The 25,443-nt window shown below is 39.5% G+C and overlaps 1 protein-coding gene across 1 annotated transcript; it reads right to left on the reverse strand.

The window, feature by feature from the left end:
- Positions 1-1,562: 1,562 nt before the first annotated feature.
- On the reverse strand, positions 1,563-23,679 carry cables2b (Cdk5 and Abl enzyme substrate 2b). The gene is made up of 10 exons (XM_058643541.1): positions 23,010-23,679; positions 11,571-11,666; positions 8,509-8,586; positions 7,943-8,048; positions 7,677-7,845; positions 6,080-6,177; positions 4,828-4,934; positions 4,620-4,739; positions 3,497-3,581; positions 1,563-2,834 (listed from the first exon to the last, which is right to left on the reverse strand). Exons 1-10 carry the CDS (start codon positions 23,615-23,617, stop codon positions 2,688-2,690), a joined length of 1,614 nt encoding a protein of 537 aa, XP_058499524.1. The 5' UTR covers positions 23,618-23,679; the 3' UTR covers positions 1,563-2,687.
- Positions 23,680-25,443: the final 1,764 nt, after the last annotated feature.

Here is a 25,443-nt window from a genome sequence, read left to right on the forward strand (position 1 = left end):
TGAGCGCCAATAATCTCCTAATTCTAAATAATAATGCATTACATTTTCTTCAAACGTTCAGTGGTCTGAATATCTGTCCTTATATACTGTATATCTTGTTGCAAATAAAAAAGTAAAACATATTCGGTGGTAAAAGGGGAGTGGCCATTAAATTAGCGTAACGAGCACTTGCCAGAGCTGTACACGGAGGTACGGGACAGAGTAATAAACGAAATTCGCCACCTTGACGCCTACTCGGCCACTACTGATTTATGGTCCAGCCGGACTACTGAGCCATACATTAGCCTCACCATCCACTTCATTGACAATGTCTGGAAGTTGCGCAGCAGATGCCCCCAGACCGCCTTCTTCCCCGAAGACCACACCGGAGCAATAATTGCGTTTCTGACTGGTGCTTTGATGAAGCGCGTCTGATGTGCATGACAACTGACAGCGGTGCAAACATGGTGCGCGCTCTGGAAATTAATAAATATACGAGACTCGCATGTTTTGGACACAGACTGCACAACGCTATTGGTAAGTTACACTATGTAAACCTAACATTTCATATTCAGAAAATGTGTCAAGTCATTTTCTGTTTGTAATAAAAAATGAAACCAAAAACAAATTTAAGGCCACCACATTAGTATTGTATTGTTCGTTGTTAGTATTGTTTAGCCGTGATTCCTCTGGGGACCGGATCAGAAAGGAAAAAAAACTACAAATATCAGATTAGAATATTATAAAAAAAATATGTACTCCTCCCAAAACCTACCAAAAAAGTAATACCGTGATATTATACCGTCACCGTTCAAAAGATGAAAAATACCATGATATTAATTTTAGGTCATATCGCCCACCCCTACCCCAGAGGAACAAATCCAACCAGAAATGAAATTGAATCTAATAAATACAGTGCTGTGAAAAAGTATTCGCCTTATTTCTTATAGTTTGCATGTTTATCACACTTACATGTTTCAGATGTTCCTACATTTTATGTTGGGTTATCTTTGTATCTAATATTTAAATTTGTTTGAAAATCTGAAACATTTAAATGTGACAAACATGTAAAAGAAAAAAAAGAAATCAAGAAAGGGGCAAATACTTTTTCACAGCACTGTACATGATCATTTCCAGCATAATCCCGTAGACCATTAATGGTTTTGTCTTAGATTGTGAAGTAAATTACATGTCAGTTGGGATTAGCTCCAGTTCCCCAAGTGGTAGATAAAGAATGAATATTCTCTTCTCTATTTTCAGTGATTCTAGGACTTTTTTCCCATGATCACAATGTTTCTCCAGAGGATGCAGTGCTTGTAAAAGACCACCAGAGGGAGCTATAGCCTGCTGACTATTCAGGAGGAGGGACAACTTCACAGCGAGGGGGACAACATTTTGTGGGCAGAATAAAAACAACTCTCCACTTCCTGACCAACTAAAGGTTGGTTAGGTGTCTCACTGTGTTCTGTGCAGTGTCTCACTTTCACGCCTCTCTGGTGAAGCTTCTGACGGATGCAGACAGCAGTTCATCATGTGAGTGTGGAACTGGACAATGATGAGGAAATGTCACAGAAACCCAAAGAAACTTGTTCAATTAAATTTCATAAATTATGATACAATGAGAGAAGACACAACCAACCATGAAGCAAATGAGAGGGAGTTCAAAAGCAAGAAGAGAAACTTTGAAAACGGGAAAGTGTAGTGATAAGGAAAATACAATGACATCGGGGACGAAGAACATACAGTGCTGGAACAATTTCCTTTCACGGCCTGAAACTCAGTAACAACGAGACAAAATCTTCTGTCCCTCACTTTAGGAATGTGTGCTACAGAACTGCTACACACGCTAAAAACACTCACCACTCTGTTGATTTGAGATGCAATGATTGTCGAGTGCACACAAGTCATGCTCGTGTTCAGTGACTCAGCACAGCAGTTGATTGTGATTCTGAAACGATATGGTCACTTCTGATCAGACTGCCGTCACCGCAGAGTTGTCAACTCTGTGTTTCCTCTGAACAGTACAGGTTTGTTTCTTCACAGAATCAGGCCTCTGTTTGCTTTTTTTTTAACAACTAAATGCTATTGCAACACTGAAAATGTTGCAGTACAATTTGATCTTGACTTGTTTTGTCCTTGGCAGTAACGTTTAGTTTTATAACCATGTGACTGCGAAGCATGTGGAACATTTGTCCGAACAGGCTGATGCAGCAGAGCTGGTTTGGTTAGAGCATCTCAGACAGGCTTAAATGTTTCAAGGCTGTCTTACAGTCAAGTAGTTTTGCTTCTTTTAATCATTCCCATACTGTGACCTCATCTTAATGCTCTTTTTATAAAAATGATGGCAGTCAAAATCTGGCAAAAAAAAAAAAAAAATATCGTACTTTTCTTTAAGTTTCTGATGATTTTAACATCTGGTGATTATCACGGTGTTGCTGAAACCATGATCACAGTGTTAGGAGGAGGAAAGAAAGTGCTGTTGCACTCTAAACTACTGAGCCAGGCTTTACCAGGCCTGCTACCATCACAGTGTGGCTGAACTTTGGTGTCTGCAATGTGAGCATCGGGGGAAGGTGATTCCCTCAGTACCTCTGAGCCTTTGAGCCAGACATCATGACAAGTGGTCCGTCACGTCGTGGAGCTGAAAGGTGCTTGGAGTCCCTAGAGGCAGGGATCAGCATGCTGCTCTGCTGTGGAGCCAGATGCTGTTATAACTGCTGCTGCTGCACCAGTCTTCTGTAATGTGGCATGACTTTACTTTCTGGGAAGTACAGCGCCATCTCCAGGGCGACCAGGATGGTGAACTCAAATGTGATCAGCTCCCTCCTGCTGATCCTGAAACGCTCCTCCAGCTTCTGCACAGAGACACCAAAGACACCAAAGAGTGAGACACAAACAACTACATTCTGACATTTTCTTTACTTGTCTTTCCTATTATGAAGCAGCGTTCATTTTCATGTTGACTTTTTACTGGCCTATGAAATGATCTGTTTTGTAGCTTTTCTATGTTTAAATCAAGTTGGAAGCTCCTTTATTTCCTTACAGTGATTGTGATGCGTTTTATTATATTAAATATTAAATATATATATAATTTTTGTGTCGCTTCTTAGCTGATTTCCTGCACGAGTCAAGGTCATGGGCAACAACACTGAGTTTCGATGTTCACTGCTGTGAAGGACAGAAGCTGTAGGTCATTTTACAACCTGTTAAGGTAAAAACACTTCATTATTTCCTGAGTAAGAGGAACTTGATCTGACCAACAGCCAGAGGTCTTCGCCACACATTAATTGTGTGTGTGTGTGTGTGTTTGTGTACTTGTATTTGTTAGGACCTTTACTGGCACTGATCTCCTCAGGACCAGTTGTCTTAGAGGAGACCAAAAGCTGGTCCTTATGAGACAGAACCTCATTTCTGAGGAACTGGTTTAGTTTCAGGGCTGAGATTTGAATTATTGTTGGGTTAAGGTTAGGGCCTATGTGTGTGTGTGTGTGTGTGTGTGCGTGTGTATGTGACTTACGTCAATGAGGTGTTTGACCTCCTGTTTCTTGAGGTCACTGCTGATCTTAGCAGCCAATAGGATGCAAGCAGCTGACACCAGCTTCCTGTAAAACAACAACAACAATAGTTTAAGAGGCAGGATGTTGTTCCTCAGAGAGAAGCTTGCAGCAGCTGCCCAACGTGATAATCAAATTTGGACCAGGAACAGGTTTCATTCATGTACATACAGATCAACAACATTCATGCAGGCTCATATAAAATGAACAGTGTTTACAGGTAAAATCAAAAGGATATCACAGCATCTCCGTCCCCAATCACAACTAAACTACATGGCTACAAAATTATTTTTGAGAATCATTTTATGAATGAAGTCAAAATTAATAAAATGCATAATTTATAACTGAAAGTATGTGAGCTTCCAGAGCGATACATTCTTTGAGTGTTTGGCGTAACTATTGGTAACATCTGTCACTGATTATTACCAATCTTATTTGTTTTGTTATGCTGAACAGATTTAATTTGCCACAGTTTCATCAAAGTCCAGTTTTTTTTTTTTGTTTTTTTTTTACCAAAGTCTGAAGAACAAATTCATCTACACATTTTTTCAGAAGCAGTTATATTCCCTAACATTAGTAACATGATATATTATTCAACGTTTGTCTTTGGGTTTTACATGACAGATTACAATAATCTCCTCCCATTGTCAACATTTCTCTAAGCAATTTAATTTTACACTCCTCCAATACATTTCAAACTCCATTACTACTGATATAGGATGTAGAAACACATTCACTGGCCTGTCACTCATAAAAACCCCTATTTTATTGAACAATCTTTTGCTTTTTTTCTGCAATATGATAGAAGAAGAATAAAAGGATACCCTTGGAGGAAAATAAACCACTTCAAACTACATCTCCAATTGTAGTTTAGTCAGTCACACATGTTTTTAAGTGATTACAGTAATGTTCAATGAGACAATTTAAGAACATTTCTACTCTTCAAATAATCATTTTCCAGGACACTGATTATGGCAGAGATGATGTTTATGGGGTTTATGGGACAGCAGAAACCACATAAACCTCCTGCTGTGTGTTACAGCAATGCAGCTGATGCATTTCATGAGCATGTAGTGATATAAGAACCTGTTCTGTTTGTTCAGTCGTCCCTGCAGCACCAGCTTCTCAAAGTAGACAAATGCCATTGCGATGGTGACGGGCTGCATGCCACAGTCTTCCCCAATGACTCTCATCTCTCTCTTCAGACTGACACAGAGAGAAAAACATGTTACATTTTAAAACCATTTCAATGACTCCAAATTGATCATTAGTCATTTCAGTCCAAACACTTTACCTGCGTATTTTGCTGAGCGTGAGCTTAATGTGAGGGAACTTCTCCTTAAAGGTCTCGTTCATGTCTTTCTTCAGGTCAGATGGTTTGACATATTCTATAACTGTGGTCTGTTGGAAAACACAGGGCGAAAAGATAATGAAAACAGAACTTAAGAAAAGAAGGGCAGAACACAAACAGAGGAAGTACGAGATTTGCAGTTATATCAAAGTCCAAGTAGAGACACATTTAAAAGTCAAACAACTGTCAGTGAATGTAAATGAACCTCATGGGGACATGCAGTATATACTGTAAGGTCTTGTCCTCTCGTATCCGCTGCTTCACTGTGAGCACACTACACTGTCTATACAACATGTGTGTATTTTACTATATAGCATGACAGTACTAGCTGATGAGTACCTAAAGAAAAACCCTGCAAACAAGGGGATGACAAGTAAACTCCACACAGAAAGACACTGGAAGCCCGTAAACAGAGAACCCTCGTCGACAGCGCTAACCACTGTGCTGTGCCACCCTCCAAACCAAGCTCATATTAGATATTCAGAACTACAAATAGGCAGAGTGGATCACATGATCTGTATTTTATTGTAACATTTACTAAGACAACAAACAGAACATAGCTAAGAATACAAGGGTAGCCTTTGATAGGCACACGTCTTTTGTCACCTGAGCACTGCCAGGATTGTACCATGTCTCTCACAGGAAATTGTGTATAGCACACTCTGTTTACAGTTGTCTTGGTAACTTTCTAATCCCAAAGAACCATCTGTAGCCAGGCACACACTCACAGTTTTGCACAGGTATACTTCTTAGGATACTGCAATGGCTTCCACTCACATATATCAGTTCACATATACCAGAAAAAACACACGTACACACACCAATATCAGTGACAAGGCAGCTGACCTCAGATGTAATCTTCTCTGATGGATTAAACAGCAATGATACAGTGTGTCCGTGTGTGTGTGTGTCCTCAGTTTTAATACATCTCAGTGAAGGGATGAAACTAAGCCGCCATCGACATCGTAATTAAGTTAATGTAGAAGACCTACGTGATCTTGTGTGTGTGAGTGAAGCGATTATTTACTGAGTCTATAATCCTCCATAATCGGTCTTCCCTGTCTATGCTAACGACTGCATATAAAGATGCAGTTGTCACATACAGGTTGACTCATATTCAAACTGTACATATTTTTTTTTTCTTTACAACAACAACACACACTTTTAAATACAGCAGGTTTCAGCATCTTCTCACCATGTAGGAGGCAAAGATCAGCACCCGCTTGTGTTTTCCACAAGGCCACTGGTGGTCACTGAGGAGGTTAGGGTCGTAGTCAGTCACATCATCCAGTCCTGCACGACACACACATGCACACACTCAGGTCAGAGGAATTTAAAACATTGAATCATATAATATCAAAACTCTATTTAGTTGCTCGGTTTTTAAAAGGAGGGAAATCTCAGTTTCTCTTTAAAAAAATAAAAATCTTTTTTTTTCTCTCTCCGCTGATGCCTAGTGCTTGCTCATTGCCTTGAGATAATGTATGTTCTGATTCTGCACTATACAAATAAAATTGACTTGAATGGAATTAAAAAATCAATTGAAAGTCATATCATGTTCAAGTGAAATTCAAAATGAAAATTGGCAACATGTCAGCCATTCAATGATCACTTAAGTAGTAAAGCTCAAACTCAACTTCTGACTTTATTTATTTGAATACATCGATAGTTAAGGGTCCAATGTGTAACATTTAGGAGGGATTATTGGCATACACACATTGTATAAGCATGTTCAATAATACAAAAAAATAAGAATAAGCCCAAATGGACATGCAAGACAAATAAGTATAAATCAACATCTAAAATTGTTGCCAATATACATTCAAACAGGATTTCATATATTATTTCTACGTATGGGACAACACACCTGTCATAATGTTCAGGCACAAGCAGTTTCTGACATGATAAGTTAAATATATAGTTCACAGTTTCTAATGAACTAAAAACCTGTTACATTTCTAATGGCTTGTTTGGCATATTTTGTGCTTTAAATTTGTATATTAATAATAAATCTGTGATTTACCCCTTTTGGACTTTGATTGTATTGTTTTTTTGTTGCTGGATTTTGTGGTGTGTGTCTATATTTATCCGGGATGTAAAGGCAGAGGGGATGAATGTAACTTCAGGCCAACAAAGAATGACATACCAGATGACAAAGAGGAAGGGACGAGGGATGAGAGGAGGGATGAAGCAGTATCAAGAAACAGAGTTGTTGCAGCTGTGCTAGAACGTCATTCTCTTTATATTTTAAACATGTGCATATACGTATAAACACCCTGTGTGTCACATCCTGTATCTATAAACACACACACAGCCCTGTATTAGCCTCTAAACCTCTAATACGGAACCTTTCATTAACACAACACAGCTGTGCGAATGCATGTGTCTATTTGTGAGCGTGCGCATGTTTGTGTGTGTTAGTGTACACGTTAATGATGGGTTTATATTTTTAGTTCAACGATAATGTTCTTATTTTGTAACTCAGAGTTACAAAACAGTGAGGTGTCTTTAACCTAGCCATGAGGTCAGGATCTCAAAAATGGTGCCTGCAATAAAGTGTGCGGCTGTTGGTCAGTAAATGGTATGGAGTATGTGTGGTGACCCCACCAAAGGCAACCTCCAGTAGGGGCCATCATGAGGAGCAGAGCGAGCACCTCACCTTGTCTAAACACCCCAAAGACAACCTGAAAATGTTTTCTGCCAGCGCCAGCATGCTTATAGATATATCATGATAACTATCAAGTACGTGAACAATATAAACACAGTATGTATGTATGTTTTTTTTTTTTTACCTAGGTCTAAGCCCACAGTGCTGTTCAGCCTGCTCGGGGGAAAACCCCTGCCTGGCATGCTGTGTGCGCTCCTGGACACAGGGATCTGCAGTGTCAGGTCACTGGCTGATGATGGCTTCTGCCTCACCAGAGCGTTTGTGGGGTAGAGGTACTGGGCATACGAGACCGACTAAGAAAAAGAAAAAGATGTAGAAGTTGAGCATAGAAATACATGAATACTTGCAGTTTGTGTGCATCTAACTTTGTGTGAGTGGTTGTTTATCTACCCTGCCATAGGTGTCTAGGTGGAAACCCTCCAGCCCCGGCAGCATCTCTAGGGTGGAGATGTTTCCTGACGAGTGTCTTCTCCTTGGGTGGTTTAATGTAGGGTCACTAGAATGAGAGGCATTGGTGGTTTACATGATTGCCGATGCAGAACTGTCATTTTTAAACCCTTAAAAAGATGCACATCTTAGGACTTAATATTTTCTCCTTTTGTTCATCATCTCTTTTTTCTCTGGCTCTCATTGTTGCAAACAATATCAGCGACTCAGATCAATGACTCATGGCATGAGCAATCAGGTGGCAATTAGTCACAGGGTGTTGTGATGAGAAATGAAGTGTGTCTGAGCCAAAGTTAGATGAAACAACCAATGGACGAGTTGTTTCAGCTCTGCATTCCTCTATAGCACCACCAGCAAAATGTGTTTTGCTTGATACTTCAAGTGTTTCCAAATTTCAGTGAGGAAACATCTCACGTCTTCTTCTTTACCTCCTTTCTGTGGCCAGCATTACTTCTCATCCGTAATACTGCTTCACAATAAAGCAAAGTGTGTGTGTGTGCGTTAATTACCTGAGGTAGAAGCTTTCTCCATAGGGAAGGACAGAGAAGGCAGCACATAGAGACCTCTTAGCACAGATCAGCACGATTCTGAAACACAAACACCCATTAGTGGTTATGTTGTCGTGACTTGTTATGTCCACCTCACTCAGTTAAAAAGACCACAGACACACAAAGCAGCATTATCAAGGTGGTTAACAGAGACACAAATTCCTACCTGTCAGATATGTTAGCTGAAAGAACACAGAGAAAGTTAATTTTATTGTATATATACTTGACCCTCAGTTGCCTCTAATTATAGCAGCATAAAAAGATTAGAAACACAGAAGGCCACACAGAGTTTGAGCTCCGCAGAGAAGCAAACCCAGGCTGACAACAAAATTAACATCCACTTGATACTGATAATGGCAGAGAGAACAGTGAGGATGCATTATACATTATTACACTTTAATACACACACTGGTTAGAGTCTGGTTTCCATGACTTCAGAGGACATTACATTGTGTTACATTAATTTTCTGGACACTTACTCTGTATCTACTGCTGGCCTAACCCTAACCCTCACCTCATCCTGACCATATAACATGCCTTCAACTTAAAATGTAATCATTTTTGTTATGGGACTTGCTTTTTGTCCCCATAGTGTGACTGTGTAAACAGATTTAGGTCCCCACAACACGAGTAATACCTGGAAAACACACACACACACACACACACACACCCACGCATGCACACACCCACGCATGCACACACACACACACACGCACACACACACACACAGACAAAATGCTTGCTCCCTATGATGCATGGGAAAGTCAAGAGCAGGAAGTCACCAGAGAGCTCAGTGGAAACAGCAGAGACATCACAACAGATCTGCTGGAAACACAAATCTCACGGGGATTCTGTCCCCTTTGCTTGACCATTTTACAACACGTTTCAAAACACTGGGAGCACATTATTCCATAATCACCTTCAACAACAACACACAATCTTCCCACTGGGATGTTAGCCTACAACCCAAAAGTTAATTACTGAGCTACAAACTAAAACATGAAAAACATTATGACTCTATTTTAACATGTCTGTACTCAAGATGCCATATTTTTGTTGATAGGAATGGGTTAGCTTTCTTAGAAATACCTTCATATGGCTATAGTACCTGATAGTACCTTATGTAAAGGACATCACAGGCAGTGCAGACAGCTACAAATCTGCAGATCTGATACTCAGTATCGGTCTGACTGAAACTGGTTAAAATCAGTTGAAAGTCAAAAGTAAAGACTTATGATATATAACGCTACGGGGAGTCAAGTTTCTACTGCATGTACATTTAGTTAGGCAAGAGTTGGACTCAAGCTGGCCTGGGTTCTCTGCACATGTGCCACAGCCCCACAATGTATACTGGGACATTAGACTGAGTGAATGGTGTATACAGTCTTACTTGCCTGTGCAGGGGAACATACAGACTGTCTCTGTGACAACTTGAACTCTTGGCTGAATTACAAAAGACAGCTCTGCTGCTCTTAGCTGGATCTATTTTAAAACAATCAGCTTGAATGATTATCTGGTGAGTCGTCCAGCATCACTTTGACCAAGAGGTCTGATTTATAAACCCTGCATGGGTAGGTGGTAATAGAACACAACAGCATAGAATGACATTGTCCAGGGTCCATGAGATAAATGAATGGCTTAGTTCATGACCTGCTGTAGAGTAAAGGCGGACACATTTCTGCATGTTAGCTGAATGTATAAAGGTCAGTGGTTCAAGACAAACTGTAGCTGTAGTAACACAACCTAATTTATGACTTGTGTCCCTCAACAAACTCATACGCACAAGTATTAACTTTAATACCTAAAGTAACGCGAGCATATAATCCTTTTGGGTAGAAAGTAAAGCCTCTTTGATGACATTTCAATTGGCTGTGTTCAGAATCACTTATCAAAGGAAGTGTCTGGGGAGTGTTCTGATTATAGGCTCAACCACAACAATCTTATAGTCCACTGTCACTGTTCAATGGGGGACTGACCTATTGCTGAGAATTTAGTTCTCAGTAGAAGTATAAAAAGGGTCTTAATGGGCTGGGGTTAAGAGTCCCAACACGGTCTGTTTATGTGAAACTACGTTATTCTGTTAGTCCAACTAAAACCGGATTTATAGGATACATGTATGTAAACATGTTTTTCCAACCGAAATAGTACTAAATTGAATGTCTGAAAGTCAGGCTAACACAGCCAGATAATGTGATAGGGAGCTGAATTACAATTGAATGTATACGTTTTGTTGGACCACAGTTGGACTTAAGCTGGCCTGGGGGATTCTGTTCCTCACATTTCCCACCCCTCAAACCCGAAAATAATAGAAGCCAGTACCCAGAACCGTAAGACAACTTTTACAAAAACGTGGCGAAATCAGCTTAAGAGTTTTATAATTGTATGATATTTTAAAGTTGTAAAAACCGAATCGCAGACAGTGCTTGACATATTAACAACTAGCTAAGTCAGCTAAACCAACCACCAGCAAGCACAGCAGACAAACACATTTCATTTAATAAATTGATTTCCCGTTAGTGCTTGTATACTGGGAAAAGAGCAGAAGTTTATTTGTACATAGTAGTTGAGCTACAACCATAGCTTGAAGCAAATTTACATGAAAACATACTGAATGTATTCCTGCAGTACCGACACACAGCAGAAGTTATTAACCCCGACAGTGCAGTTTTCAGGGTTATTGTTTTTATAATTTCCGTGTCTTAGACCATTTACATACCTACAGATTAGTCTGTGCTTCAGTGCTGTTCTGTAACTCTACACTCAACATGCTAACATAACATTGTTTCGACCTGGACAAGGATTTGGCTGGAGCAGTGGAACCAAATGATGTTAATCACTTTCACCTTTTACCTTGATCTTAACTTATTTCTGTCAGTTGAAACACAGAGGATACAATGAAACAACATTTAAAACAAAAGTCTGGGACCAGTTTCCAAAATGACCCCACAAACTAAAACTTTCCATAATAGAAGGCATCAAGGACTGAACTTTTTGAGGTTGTGGTAAACATGCATGCATCTCACCTGCTGCCTCTTGTGTCATACTGTTTCATGTTTTTAATGAAGTGAATCTTCTTGGTGTGTCGAGGTCTGGGAGAACCACCAGAGAGATTGCGTGTCCTGCCAGAGAGAAAGAGAGACCAACACAAAGATTTTAAAAAAAGGATGCGCAAATTTAAGTAAAGTTAAAATAAATACACACTTGTGCACAGATGCACAAAACTAAGCTTTTAATCAAACACAGCAATCTTGGCTACTGTTTTATTCATGAAAAACAACAGCAGGGACCATGCTGTTGGGATAACATTAAGTTTCACAACACTTGATGACTTGAATGCTGGAAATAATAGATAGCTAATGGTGTTCAAAATAGTGAAGAGAGCAAAGCTTTTAGTAAATCCTATACAAACCAAAGGCACTCCCATTCTAAACATTGTTGAAAAGAACCTCATTACTCCTGAGGATTTGCACAAAAACATTCTTGGGGCAGGAGTGTAGGCAATTAATGGTCTCATGTCAAAACACACTTGCATCGCAAAACCTGCTGATTTGTGACTATCAATCTGTGGAGGTCAGATATGTCGACCTCATGGATTAGAACAGCAGACCTCGACGTGACAACAGGCCATGGAGCTCGAGCTCACAAACAACACAGGAGTTACATAATGTTATTGACATCAGCAGCATATTCTTACACGCACATGCACAGGAACACACACAAACTGCAATTGCATGTTAACGGAGTGTGCATTTATAGATCCACACTCACATTTATGTGTGGGGCACATGCATAATCTCCTAGCACATTAACACATGGGGAAATGTTTGTATCTGAATAATAAATGAAAAATGAGGGTTAGACTCAAGACGTTGGACAGGAGGGTAATTTTCATCCCAACGAGAGGAAAAACATGCAAACTCTGGAGTCTGGACACTCTGAAAGGTAGAAGGGAAAAAGAAAAACATCTGAAAAATAAAAGGACATTTCTCCACATATTCATGCAAGAACGATGTCACCCATGCCCAGGAGGATTGAATTAAATGGTAGAAAACTACAAAAACAAATATTAGATAATATGGAATTCCACAGTTATTGTACTGACTTTTGTTGCATTAAATTGTTGAATATTGGAACTTTCACTTTGCTAAACTTTTTTTTTTTTTTTTTCAAATAATTGACTTCTTCATTCTTCAGCTTTAGCTCAAAACAAACAAGAATACATTGAAAGGTCACTGGATTAATAATGACTTAACATTTTAGTAATACTGTCAAAGGCTTAAACTGAACCTCCACACTGTTTATGATGAAAACAAAGTACAGCTGCTGCTGCCTCTGTTGTGGCATTTACATTTCAATGAATTTGTTTCACATGAGATAGACCAGCATATTATGTGTCACCTAAAAATGAAATCTTGATATTTTTGGCTGAATAGCAACACATGATACGTGTTTACATTTACACAATTTGAATTGAAAAAACGATGGATTTAATGTGGATTTAATCTGGAGGTAGAAACCTGATAAGTGTTGCTATGTCACTAATACTTTGTTTTCATCCAAAGGTTTTATTAGATGTCCCATTTCATGAACGGCATTTTGCACTGCAGTGCAGGCACAAAATGTGAATTAGATAAATTCAATATATGAATAAATCCAATCACTAAATTCAATAACTGGTTACTTAATGAAGCGCTGTTTTGTATTATTCTTTGTATCATTAAACAGTTATATTTAATCAGATGTAGGAAAAACAAATATGAGCAAAAACAAACAAACACAAAAAAGAGGAAAAAATAAAGAACATCTCATTTAATCACCCAGCAGTGTGCAGGCTGCAATTTGTTTTTAATAGCAAACCAAATTCAAAATGTCTTGTTCCATAACACTACACTGACAGCACAAAATGACATGTAGTATTGAATGGAACAAATATTCAATAAACAATGTGGAGACTATATTGAGCTACAAGCCTATGAAGGTAACAGACCCACTGGGAAACAGTTATACAACTGTGAACACACACACACACACACACACACACACACACACACACACACACGTGTGAGAGCATCTGTTACTGTTTTTTTATGGCTGACCGGATAATTCTACACCACATGAACTTTAAATCACTGTTTATCACTGCTGCTCACTATCCTCAGTGCTCATAATACCATCATTGCACAGATGTTTGAAGGAGTTGTGTGTTGATTTGATCCTGATTTTCTGTGGACCATTGCCTGTATTCTGAGACACACAAACTGAGAGGAGCATCTTTTAAAATGTTGACCATCCATAAATACCACCACCAAAAATGCAGCAGAGAGTCACAACACTGAAATGTCCAGTTTTAACTCTTCCAGTTACGATTGTAAGCAGACAGTCACCCTCCTCTGGATATAAATACGGCTGAAAGCAAACATATCCAGAACAGCCACTTTTGCAATGAGTCTATTTCTAATTATCCTATACTTAGTGTAACCATGGTCACATGATAGAATGTACTCAGCATTACATTTCCATGGGAGCAGCCATTCACAAGTATTCTGGAATGCTGTGGAATGTTTCTGTGTGGGAATGGAGCCGATCGCCCAGTGCCTCTGATAATGGTGATGATAGTGATGGATGGATGAAGGATAGTGCTTGTGAAGATGACAGTGTCTGGTATTTATTGAAAAGTAAAATATGCTCACAATGGCTGACATAGAGACACATTCTTTCTAATTAGAGCGAACAGTCTCTGAGGACACTGCTGCACTCTGTCCCTCTCTATCCAACTATGTATCAGTGCATAAAGTTACACAAGTTACACAAAAAAGACACACAAGTTCTCACAATGTTATCTATCGTGTAAAAAGCAGCCATACAACAACTTCTAGTCTCACAATTAACTACAAATAATAAAAACAAACGCATCCCTACACTTATGCTCCTTTAAACTATGTACTCAGTTTAGAGGCTTCTGTGAGGAAAACCATCACAGACAAACATAAACACGATTTGGATACAACTGATGCTCTGTCAGTCGCTCTAAATCGGTCCTGGTGTCTGAGCTGAGGATTTGCAGTTTCACTATAACAACAGTCTGACCAGTGGCACATTTCCATGAGAACCAGTCAGCTTTATCTCTCTGCGATGTTGTGGAAAGTTTCCGTTCTGTGGGAATGGAAAAATCCAACGTACCATTTCCTTTGCAGCGGAGCATAAAGATGATGATGATCGGTGTTTTGATAAAGACACGTGCTGGTCACATGTTTACGGAGTCTGGGAATCGGAAGAGCTATTCATTATTATTTACTTTACTGGGGATTAATCCAATAAGCCTTACTGCAACCTTCTCAAAGATTATTTTCTTTTTAATATTAAAAAATGTTTTAGCAAAAACAATCATTTACTTTCAGTCACGTATAGCTTCATTTGTTTTAGTATTGTCTGGTATCATGTTGCTGCAGTTGAATCTAAGGAGTACATTTAGATGATTACAGATGTACAGATGCAACGTGGTGTTAAAATTGACTTTGCCACATTTTCATTAATTCATGCGGGAAACAGTGACTGTGCAGGCCAGTTTCTGGAGACTGTGCTGATGGATTTGTCTGGGAGAAAGAGTCATTTCACTTGGTTTGACTCACTAACGATACCGTAGTCTAATAATAACTTGTGGCATTTTATCTTAAAATAAACTAGTCAAAACACACTCACACAGAAGATTGTATGCTTAAAATAGTACAAAAATAACATTGGGTGTTTTCATTCTGGATATGTTCTGGCCTCAGCTCTCATTCATCTATCTTTTGTTTTAACTTACTGTGTTTTTTTTCTATTCTATTGACTTTTTATATTTTCTGCTTCTGCATCTCACCATCTCTCCACTCCACTGGTTCTGTTACTAGTAAAAATTAACTGAATTCACACATGCTCGCTCGCACACACACACACTGATTATTCTCTATTTTTTTCAGCTGTTTCATTGCTTTCATTGTTAATATGCTAAAGTGGATTATAACAAATGGATGGGGATTTATTTGAATCTCTTTCTCCCAATCTTCTATCTATTTTGTACCATTTTATTTGCATTTAACAAATCGGCAAAGCTAATGCAAATCCCCTCACACAGACAGGTGAGAGAGACTCTGTTTAGATAATGCTTTCAAAGTCCTCACTTATAGAAATCAGATGGGATTTACGGTTTTAGCATTTTTAGCCTTTTATGGAAAAATAATGTGGAGAAAAGGATAGAGCCACTTGCTAAAATATAATAATATAATTTTTGTGTCACTTGCCATTATCACTGGAACAGAGGGGCCGCTGTCGCACTAGGTGGCAACATAAAAGGGAGCTGCTGCATGTGTGTTGTCAAGTTGTCATACCATGTAAATAATATTGTAGTAATTTGCTTAGTTATTCTTAGATGAAATGACGTGTTAATCACCTGGGCAAGAAGAGACAATATGAAAAACGTAGAAAAGAAAGACACAACAGGCTGGGAGAGCTGCATCCTGCATGGATGTCACCATAGCTTCATCTCTATGCTGTGACTGAACATTAATCTGTTTTAGCACCACAAAAATGTGAGTGCAGCATAAACAACAGCTCCAATCTCCTCATTTACCCCACTGTCACTTCTCATTTTCATATCTTCCTTGTATTGCCACCCTGCCCCCCACCACCATTGCTTCAAAATTTAAGGAATGAATAAATATAATTATAAATGAATTGATGATACTTTTCATTTCTATCCTTACAACTGTAAATAAAAAACCAATGGCCATGAAGCCATACATTTCTTTTTATAAATATAAGCCATAAAAAGCCTCCATCCTGTTGCTGTTTGCTGATTTATCCAGGAGGATCAATGATATTGATATTGATATTGATATTGATAGGCAAGCTGACAGCTGTTTCCTCCTCACATACAGCACCCAGAGATCAAAGAAACAAACCACCAGTCATAGATTAGATGTTCTGCTGCCTAAATCCCCAGCAGGCAGTAGTGAGTAAGAACAGTCTGTCCACACACATCTGACACCAATAGATGGACACTGACCGTCGCACAGATTACACCACATGGATCGGACTGAGCAGCAGACACTGACACACAGACTCAGCATTACCCAGCAGGCCTGTGGTAGGTTTTACATCACCAGATTAACAGACTCTTCCTTCTGCTCCTTCAACCTGATTTAGTGAAAAAATTAATCCCTCACTCCTTCTCCTCCCGATCCCTTTCTTTCTTGCTCTTGGCATTGCACTGAGTTTCTGTGTCACAGTTACAACACACAAAGACAACTCCGGAAAGAGCCAATGATGGTTTAAATACAAGGCCCTGATGAAACAAACAACACTTCACATGTGAAATACAGTTGGTGTGTAAAAATCAGGTATTTAATAAGGAGGACTCTGATTGATGTAATTGAAAATAAATGTTTCACCCAAGGTGTGTGACTGAATTATGATTATTAAGTGCTTGTTTTGCTATTTTTTGGTTTATGGCTGTTTACGTGAACCTTGTTTAATGTCATCTACCTGCAAGGAGATGTCTTTATTTTTTTATTTAACCAGCAGTCTAAAACAACCCAAATTCAGTTAAAAATGATAATGCTAGAAAGCTAGATTCTTACATTTGAGATGCTGGACTCACATTTGGGTTGCTGATTGACAACAATTGAAAACTATTTCATAATTTAAAGTACAAATATCAGTCTCATTTGTAAGACAACATCTTAGACTTTTGTCTTGTATTTCTATTCACTCAGTTATGTTATCATTCATTACTGTCATTAAATATTACTGTGAGGTTATTATTACCTTTTTATTGATATAAGTACAGTTCCCAAATATTTTATTAACATGACGCAAGTATAAGAACAGAAGAGAAAGTGTGTCTTGATATCAGCCCGAACAGTCTGATATGTTAACAGAGAGCTCAAGCTGTTGGGATGTGGAAGTGACTGATAAGATATACGTAGTGTGTGTGCGTGTGTCAGGGTTTACACAGTCATGGTCATCATGAGTTAAGGGAATTCATTTTCAGTTAAAAGGAAGGTCATTTCACATCTGTCATGTCAATGATTTGTGCAGGTGCAGTGCGACAACAGAAGCACAAGGACATGACAACGCATGTATGGTGTGATTGCCTATATTTTACAAAAACAGTCAAGGCGGATAGACTGCTGGGCCAGATCTACAGCTGTAGAGAATCACACACTCTTTACTTGTTTTCAACAAAGAAAACTTAACAGTGACGTTTGTTTTGAAATCCAACCACATTAGTGAGGACCCATTCTAAAAAGCACAATTACATAGGGACTGGAGAGAGAAATAAAAATCATATGTGAGAGTGTTTTGTGTGTGTATTCAGGGTGTGGAGGGCAGTGTGATTCAGCTGTTTTCAATAGAGGCATGCATGTTTAGACAAGCATGCACGTACTCATACACACACCAAGACATACACATGATGTCAGTCAGATTCCATCTCCTATCTCTTTTGTTTGTTCTCATAGTTCAGGGAGAGTGTGTGTATTGTGTTTGTGTGTGTGTGTGTGTGTGTGTGTGTTAGTCCAGTCTTTGTGTCTAACTCTGCACAAATGAGCGTTCCTGTTGAATCTGATAGCTTTTCGGCTTCAGGCAACAATTTCAGCAACAAAGCAGTTCAGCGCTCCAAATTATGTGGAGACAGCTTAATTTTCTCTCAGTGCGTGTGAAAGAGAGAGAAAGAGAGAGAGAACTCAATGACAACATCAAGACATGTATATCTCTGTGTACAAGAGTCTAAAAGTGATCAGTTATCACAATGATGGTTCTATTTCTGTGGCAGTGTCAGCAGTCACCGGTGCTGCTTGTGATCATCTAAAAAAAAATAAAAATGTGTTAAATATGAGCAGCTTCAGTCTTTAAAATAACTTCAACATGACAAACGAAAACATGGAAGAGAGAGATAGAAACTGAGGCAGACTTTGAAAGCTCATCGACAATCAGGTCAAGTTTGAATGACCACACCCTAAAACTCTGTTTACTCTGTTAGGAGAAAACAATGGAGAGTGGACAGAATACCTGAGCTGTCATTTCAGTGACTGAGATTATGGCAGTAAAATGCCCTTAATCTGGTCTTCCAATATGAGAAAGCAGATCATAATAATAATAAATAAGTTATTATTATTATCATGGTTTGGATGGAGTATATGCCAGAGCAGAGAGACAACATATAGGATAACAAGCAGATATCTTTGGATTTAAATATAACGGATCATTTTAACACTAATTGTGTGAGTGATTTACTACAAGTTGTGTTATCTGTGCAAGGTTTATCTGTGTATGAGAAGGCAGCTGAGATCCTGTTCAATTACTAAGAATAGCATTGTGCAGCGGAAATAAACAGAGTCAAAAGCATTGTGGGAAATCCTTGGGGTCAGGGTCAGTTTAGTCACTGGACAACATTCACATTGACTGCAGCTGAACAACACTGAATATAGCAAACTGCTCGGGGGATTGATTTATGTATGTAGGATTTATCAACCTGAATGGTCACAGTCAGTCTGCCAAGAATTATCACAGGTAGATAATGAATAGCAGAACAGAAAGGACAAACAAAACCTAATCATTTAGTAACAAACCTTTTTAAAAAAGTAATTTATTTATTTAGGTAGTTTCACACTACCTGTACCCTGACCCTGGCAAATGTTAAGATTAGAATTTTAATCCCTCACTGAATTGAAAGTAAGGTTTCATTTGAAACGTTAAACAGCCAAAAGCCACCAAAATGGTTTCCTCACGTACTCACATGTGTTAAGCATCTGTTCTTGCTGTATGTAGCCAGGAGAAGTATGGAAATAAGCCAACAACCCCTCAAATCACCAGCTTTAATGGTTGATTAATGCCAGACCCACTCTTTGACTTGAAAAACAGTCATGGTCGTTTACTCAATTAATTTGTCATTAGTTTCTGTATGGTCTAATACACAGTTTAAAATATGAAAGGGTTCTGTGAAAAACCATTTATGCACATTAATGCACGGCAGTCCACAAAGGCACCGATATACAAATCAATTGCTGTGGCTTTCAATTGTATCCACTTCAGTTTACTGAACGATACAACTGTCAACTGTGTGTGTACAGGAATTGCACTGATCATGACCAGGAGGCAAAATGTTTTACACTGACTGACAGTCACCAATGGAGTGAGCTCCAAATTCAGGTGGACAAATCAGTGTTAACCCTGTTTTTGTTGTGAAATTTTCTACCTGGTTGTTGGTAGTTGGTTCTCTACTCTGGGTTTTTGAGTAAATATGCATACAGTATGTTGGTATTCGCAAATGGTAAAAGACATATTTGGATGTGTTATAAATAACAGACATACTGACAAAATACTTTATGTCTATCTATCTATGATGGAAAATCATGACCAAATTTATGTTACTTTGTTTCGTTTGAGAAAAAGACGTCAGGGCGTCATCACAGATACACACAAATGGAACTGGTCCAGAACTTGAAGAATCTAAACTGACAAACTTCATAAAGATCAGTCACTTTAGCTGCCAAATGGTTTTAGGACCAGCCAAATGTTTTGCATCACTGCATCAACAGAATCAGTTAGCCAGCTAAACTATAGACATGTGTCTGTGTATATGAGTGTGCTTGCAGGCATGAGAGTGTGTGTGTGTGTAGACTAATGAAGCAGTTGGCTGGCTGGTTGGCTGGCTGGCAGGACTTCAATCACTGAGTCTTGTAAACAGACAGAGAGAGGCTACACAGAGCATGACTGACCCAACATCATCACACTGGCAAGTGTGTAGGTGAGAAGGAGGAGGAGAGACTGACTTTAAATTCAGCCACTGAAGTCCCAGGCAGCTGTCAGACTCAACAGCCACAATAGCTCGAAATCCCTTTCACACCAAAAACAGCCACATGGTGCTCGAGAAGGGTTCTTGAGATGGGTTAACATCTTCAATGGAGAACTGGGTTCTTTTAGGTTGTGCTAATGTGTAAACACAAGTGATTCACCACTGATTAATAACTACTACAATCATCATCATTAGACTACATGTTTGCATGGTTATTTATGAAGTGTTGTTCTTCTACCACAGAAGTCTTTTGAAGATGGAAAAGAATTGAGTGGATAGAAACATTTGACGAAAATAAAAGGACTCCTGGGGAAGGTGTAATTAATAATGAGAAACAAAAGACCTAATGCCATGTTAACGATATCCTCAAAGGGACTGTGGTGGAAGGGGCTGAAGGTCACACGTCCCTGGGTCTTCACGTCTCATCTGACCCGATCTGGAGTTTGAACACCCCTGCCACAGTGAAAAAAGGCCCAGAAGCGGATATACTTCATCAGGCCGACTGTATAAAGATTATTATTATTGACTAACAGAGATCATCCTCCTACGGTCATCGCTATCTGGTATGGAAACACCACACAGAGGAGAGAGGAACTGAACTTGGGACAGAACCTTCTTCTGTGGACACCATAGCATCATCAGAGACACACTCCATCCATCCTCACTCTCTGCTCAGACACAAAAAACACTCCACAGCAGAGTGTACTGCATCACCACAAATACAACCCACTTTTATAACAGCTTTTTCCAACCACAGTGAGACTGATGGCAAAAACAAAATGAAGCACTGTACTAGCTCAAATGTAGTAAAATATGCAATAAATTTGACTACTTAAATTCTCCCTCAACTGCAGTAAACTGAAAACAAGATTTCAATTTATGCTTACAGGTTTGTATTTACAGTATTTTGAGCTCTTTTAAAATGTTTATATATTTCATTTTATTTTGTATAATGTTATATTTCTATTTCTATGTCTGTATTAGTGTTATCACAGTGAATTATTTATCTGTCTTTTATTTTTCCTGCCTTTTAATTTACTGACCCTAAGAGCCCTGAACAGGATTCACATTAATGATTTATATCAATGATTAACAAGTATGTCTCTCGCACGTTTTCTTTAAGAGAAACGACTTGGCATGAAATAGTGCACTGGCTGTGCAACATCACAGTAAATAAGTATCATGACGTTATACAGCAACAGTTGCAGATGATGGTTGGTGGCTGATGCAGCAGTCTGACTGATGAGCTGTTACAGCATCTCCTATAATTTCAAAGCCTGTTGTTAAGTGTAAAGAGGTTAAGCAGTGTTTATCGCTGCAGCACCGACACTCTCAGGGTCTGATTCCCCGACACTCTCAGGGTCTGATGCCCTGCCAACACGGTGACAAAGCTGATCCATCCATCAGCAGTTTCTGAACAACTGCCAGATGAGTAAGATACACACACACACACACACTCACAAAACAACACTGTTGATATTAAATCAATCTCCTGTTGTTTTTTTGGCTGCATCTTTCTTGTCTCATTCATCATCCCACCCATCCATCCAATTTCTCCCACTCTTAGCAAAGGAATGACAGTAAACACCAGGATTATGATGATTCTAGGTTACTGTGTCACAGAGAGTTTGACTTCATGTTGTCTGTTGGTGGTTTTCAACCGTCTCTGGATTCACTTCCTTTCTACAAAGAATGGATCTGTTTTGAAAGTCAAAGTTTCCTGTCAGAAAGCAAATGCAACCAAGTGTGTTATTGTTATCGTTATCAACCTTAATTTTGTCATAATCCTGAGACTGATTTATCTCCTAGCCCTAGTTAATTGCAATTTTTTTCTGTGTTGTAGCTGTGAGACTGTATTATTTAGTGGCATTTTATCAACTGAAATTGTCTTCATAAAAGACACAATGTGGCAGCATCTTGACAGAATAACAAAGCAACACACAATTTAGTACTTTCAAGCCTGGTGGCTCAACTGTCTCTATCTAATCTGCAGTGTCAGGAAAAGAAGGACATGTCAACTTTTACAAATCCTTCTTATGAAGACTGGTGATCCTTGACTTCCATCAACCAATTTTCTACCGCTTAATCCTCCACAATCCCATCCACACAGGGCGAAAGGCTGGGTACACCTTGGACAGGTCGCCTGTGATGTAGACATGGACCAGCCATTCACTCTCATACTCACACCTATGACCAATTTTAAGTGTTCAGTTAACCTAATCGCCGATCCGCAGCTTCTGGGTTGTGGGTGGAAGCTGGAGTACCCGGACCAGACCTGACTCACTAATTTTAAAAGCCAAAAGCTGACTTCACTGCTGACACGGAGGAAAACCAGAGTTACGTGTTGGTGAGTAATGTTGCACGTCACGACCAGTGACATACACTTCTCCTTACTTTCAACACAAGAATATCAATACTATCGCCACAGAGCAACTAAAACATGTTCTAAACACCGTTGTATGAGTGTTTTAATTAAACTGGACCACACAGTCCAGCCACAGTTTCCCTGTATGAAGTTCTGCGTGTGAACAACACTCTTCTCCTGACAATTAAGTTCAGACTGTAGTCATTAGTTACACGGAGAACATCACACACAAACAGGCGAATTCTGTCTGCGTAATCTTACCTATGTCTGGGCTCCGAGGACACCGAGTTACAGCTATGAACTGAGAGCAGAGTGGAAGACTTCCGCGGTCCGAGCGGCGACGGAAGCAGGCTGATGTTGGACGGGGACGGTGAGAGCAGGTGGCTGTTGCCCGGTGAAGGGAAGGAGCCTCTGCGGCACCCCAGCACTACGTCCGCGCTGCCCTCATCGTTAAGCCCGGGCTCGGACGGCAAGACGAGGATAGGAGGTACGTTAAGGAGCCCTGTCTTCGATGCTGAGGGGAGGTTTGCGTTCCCGCAGCTCGTGGACGCAGACAAACACATTGGACCGTGGTTGTTATTACTACACAGCTCCGGACACAAACCGACCGCAGCCACCACCGCAGAGCTGGTGTCCGCTCCCTCCAAGTCCGTTTCTATGTGGCGGTGGCTTCCCGAATTCTCGGCTGCATTACTCTGAACTGGCCGCCCGTCCAGGGAGATGTTACTGAGGAACAAAAGAGCCGCTTGTCTCCTGCGAGAGTTCTCCCGGTTCCTCCGACTATGTTCCCTGTTAGTGTGCGTTTTTTTGCCGGTAACAGCGGGCGTTATCCCGGCGCAGTGTTGGCCGCAGGCAGCAGCCGCCGCCATGGTCCCTGCCCCACTAAGGAAGTCTACTGTACGGTCGGCGAGAGACCTACAACTGTCAAATCTCTTTTACCCGGCGCGAGACCACTTTACACCCTCCTACCTTCTCATTGGTCAGGAGGGCATTGCGTAATGACGTAAAAAAACGTCACCGGGAGGAGTTTCGCCATGCTGTAATGTAAACACACTGACCACAATTGGAGGAATGTTCTCACACAAACATTCACATCGTCACAATTGCATATTTCTGTTTTATGATTCATATATTTTCGTTTTATTCATACTGTTCATACTAAATTAGTTGAAACACATGGAATAGCTATTACTAAAGGTCTGCTGAAGATTATTATTACATTATTTCATTCTTATATATAGTATATTTGATTCTGCCAGTAAAGCCTCCTGAATGTTACACATTGGTCCAGTGTTTCCAAAACTTTCTTTATGGGAACCCACTTAGATGGGAAACTAGTGTGACCCAAATCACCATATAAATCTTGACAAGCACAAATGTGCGTATAGTGTCACAATTTACACACATAAATCTTAACTAAAAGTTTGGGAAAAATCATCATATTTGTTTGGGGAATGAAAGAAAAATATCTCCTGTTATTCTTCTGTGGGTCTAAACCCAGACTTTGGCTACAAAGGAAGAGGTTCTTCCTTTCACCTTGTTTCTGACATTGTGAAGGTGCAAATGCTTTACCTCATGGCATTTTGACATGTTTTAGAAGGCTTGTCAAAAGATTGTAATGAAAAATTACTACTTTATTCATGTTTTAATCATCAAATAAATACAGTCAATTCATCAGTTTATCAGTTGACTGATTTGATATGCACCACAACTAATGTGCTTCCAGTACATTTGTATGAGGGCTGTTGAGGCATTAACTGAGCCCCAGTATCTTTGCAGCTTTGCCAGACAGTGGCTATGACTGGCTGTTGGTACTTTGTTATGAAACCTTAGTGGATTTTCTCTGCACTGATCTCTGCACTGACACCAATACTGAGCTGAGCGACCCTGGTCGGCTCAGCAGAATGACCACAATGTGTAGTGTGACTGGCAACCTGATAAATATAATCTGGAGGACGCCACACAATTTAATCCTTTCAGGCTGGCAGTTTGTTATCAAACGCTCAGCCCTGATCTTCTACATCTACAGAGCAACAAATGGACCACAAATTCAGATTAGGTGGAACAACAGCTGCAGGAAGAAAATACAAACCTGACATAATGCAGTTTAGCCTTACTGGAAATTCATCTTTATTTGCATTATGCCATGACTTAATATCTATTATAAGCTGTTGTGTATGACCTTATCCATAATAATGTGTATTACATAATACATAATAACAATGTTCCAAAGACATCCACACCAGGCATTTGTTAAATGCTGATTTTGCTGCACTGCAGTGTTTAAAAAAATTGTTTAGATAGGTAGACGTTCTTCTCTCGATACAGTGACACTTTAAATTGCACTGCCATTTATTTTTTTTATTTACAATAAGAGCACTTTTTGTACTTTAGTGCAATTATGTGCTTCATAAATGACTGACAGTTACAAATGATAACAGTAAAACAAACACATATTGTTACTGCAGCGAAAGGCAGTTTGTGTGTGTGTGTGTGTGTATATTATGCACTTGTGCATGAGTAGCATTAGTAGTAGGGTGATGATGTAATGCTAAACGATAACAGGTGGATGACTTTAGAGATTACAGAGCTGTAATCCAATGATGGGGATGATCGTGTTTTAATGAGTCTGCTGCTCAGATAAACACAATGGTGTCACTGTGACTGAGGTGAATCGTGGTCTTTGAACATTAGA

The sequence above is a fragment of the Solea solea genome, chromosome 11, assembly GCF_958295425.1.
Source record: "Solea solea chromosome 11, fSolSol10.1, whole genome shotgun sequence".
NCBI classification, from domain to species: Eukaryota; Metazoa; Chordata; class Actinopteri; order Pleuronectiformes; family Soleidae; genus Solea; species Solea solea.

Bases quoted from the DNA above. Each gene is read 5' to 3' on its own strand.
- cables2b (XM_058643541.1), bottom strand. From the start codon at position 23,617: ATGGCGGCGGCTGCTGCCTGCGGCCAACACTGCGCCGGGATAACGCCC. The intron at 6,178-7,676 runs GTAAAAAAAAAA...TGTGTCGTGCAG, and splicing joins CACTGTGGGCTTAGACCTAG to GACTGGATGATGTGACTGAC. The intron at 2,835-3,496 runs GTAAGTCACATA...GTCTCTGTGCAG, and splicing joins AGGTCAAACACCTCATTGAC to AAGCTGGAGGAGCGTTTCAG.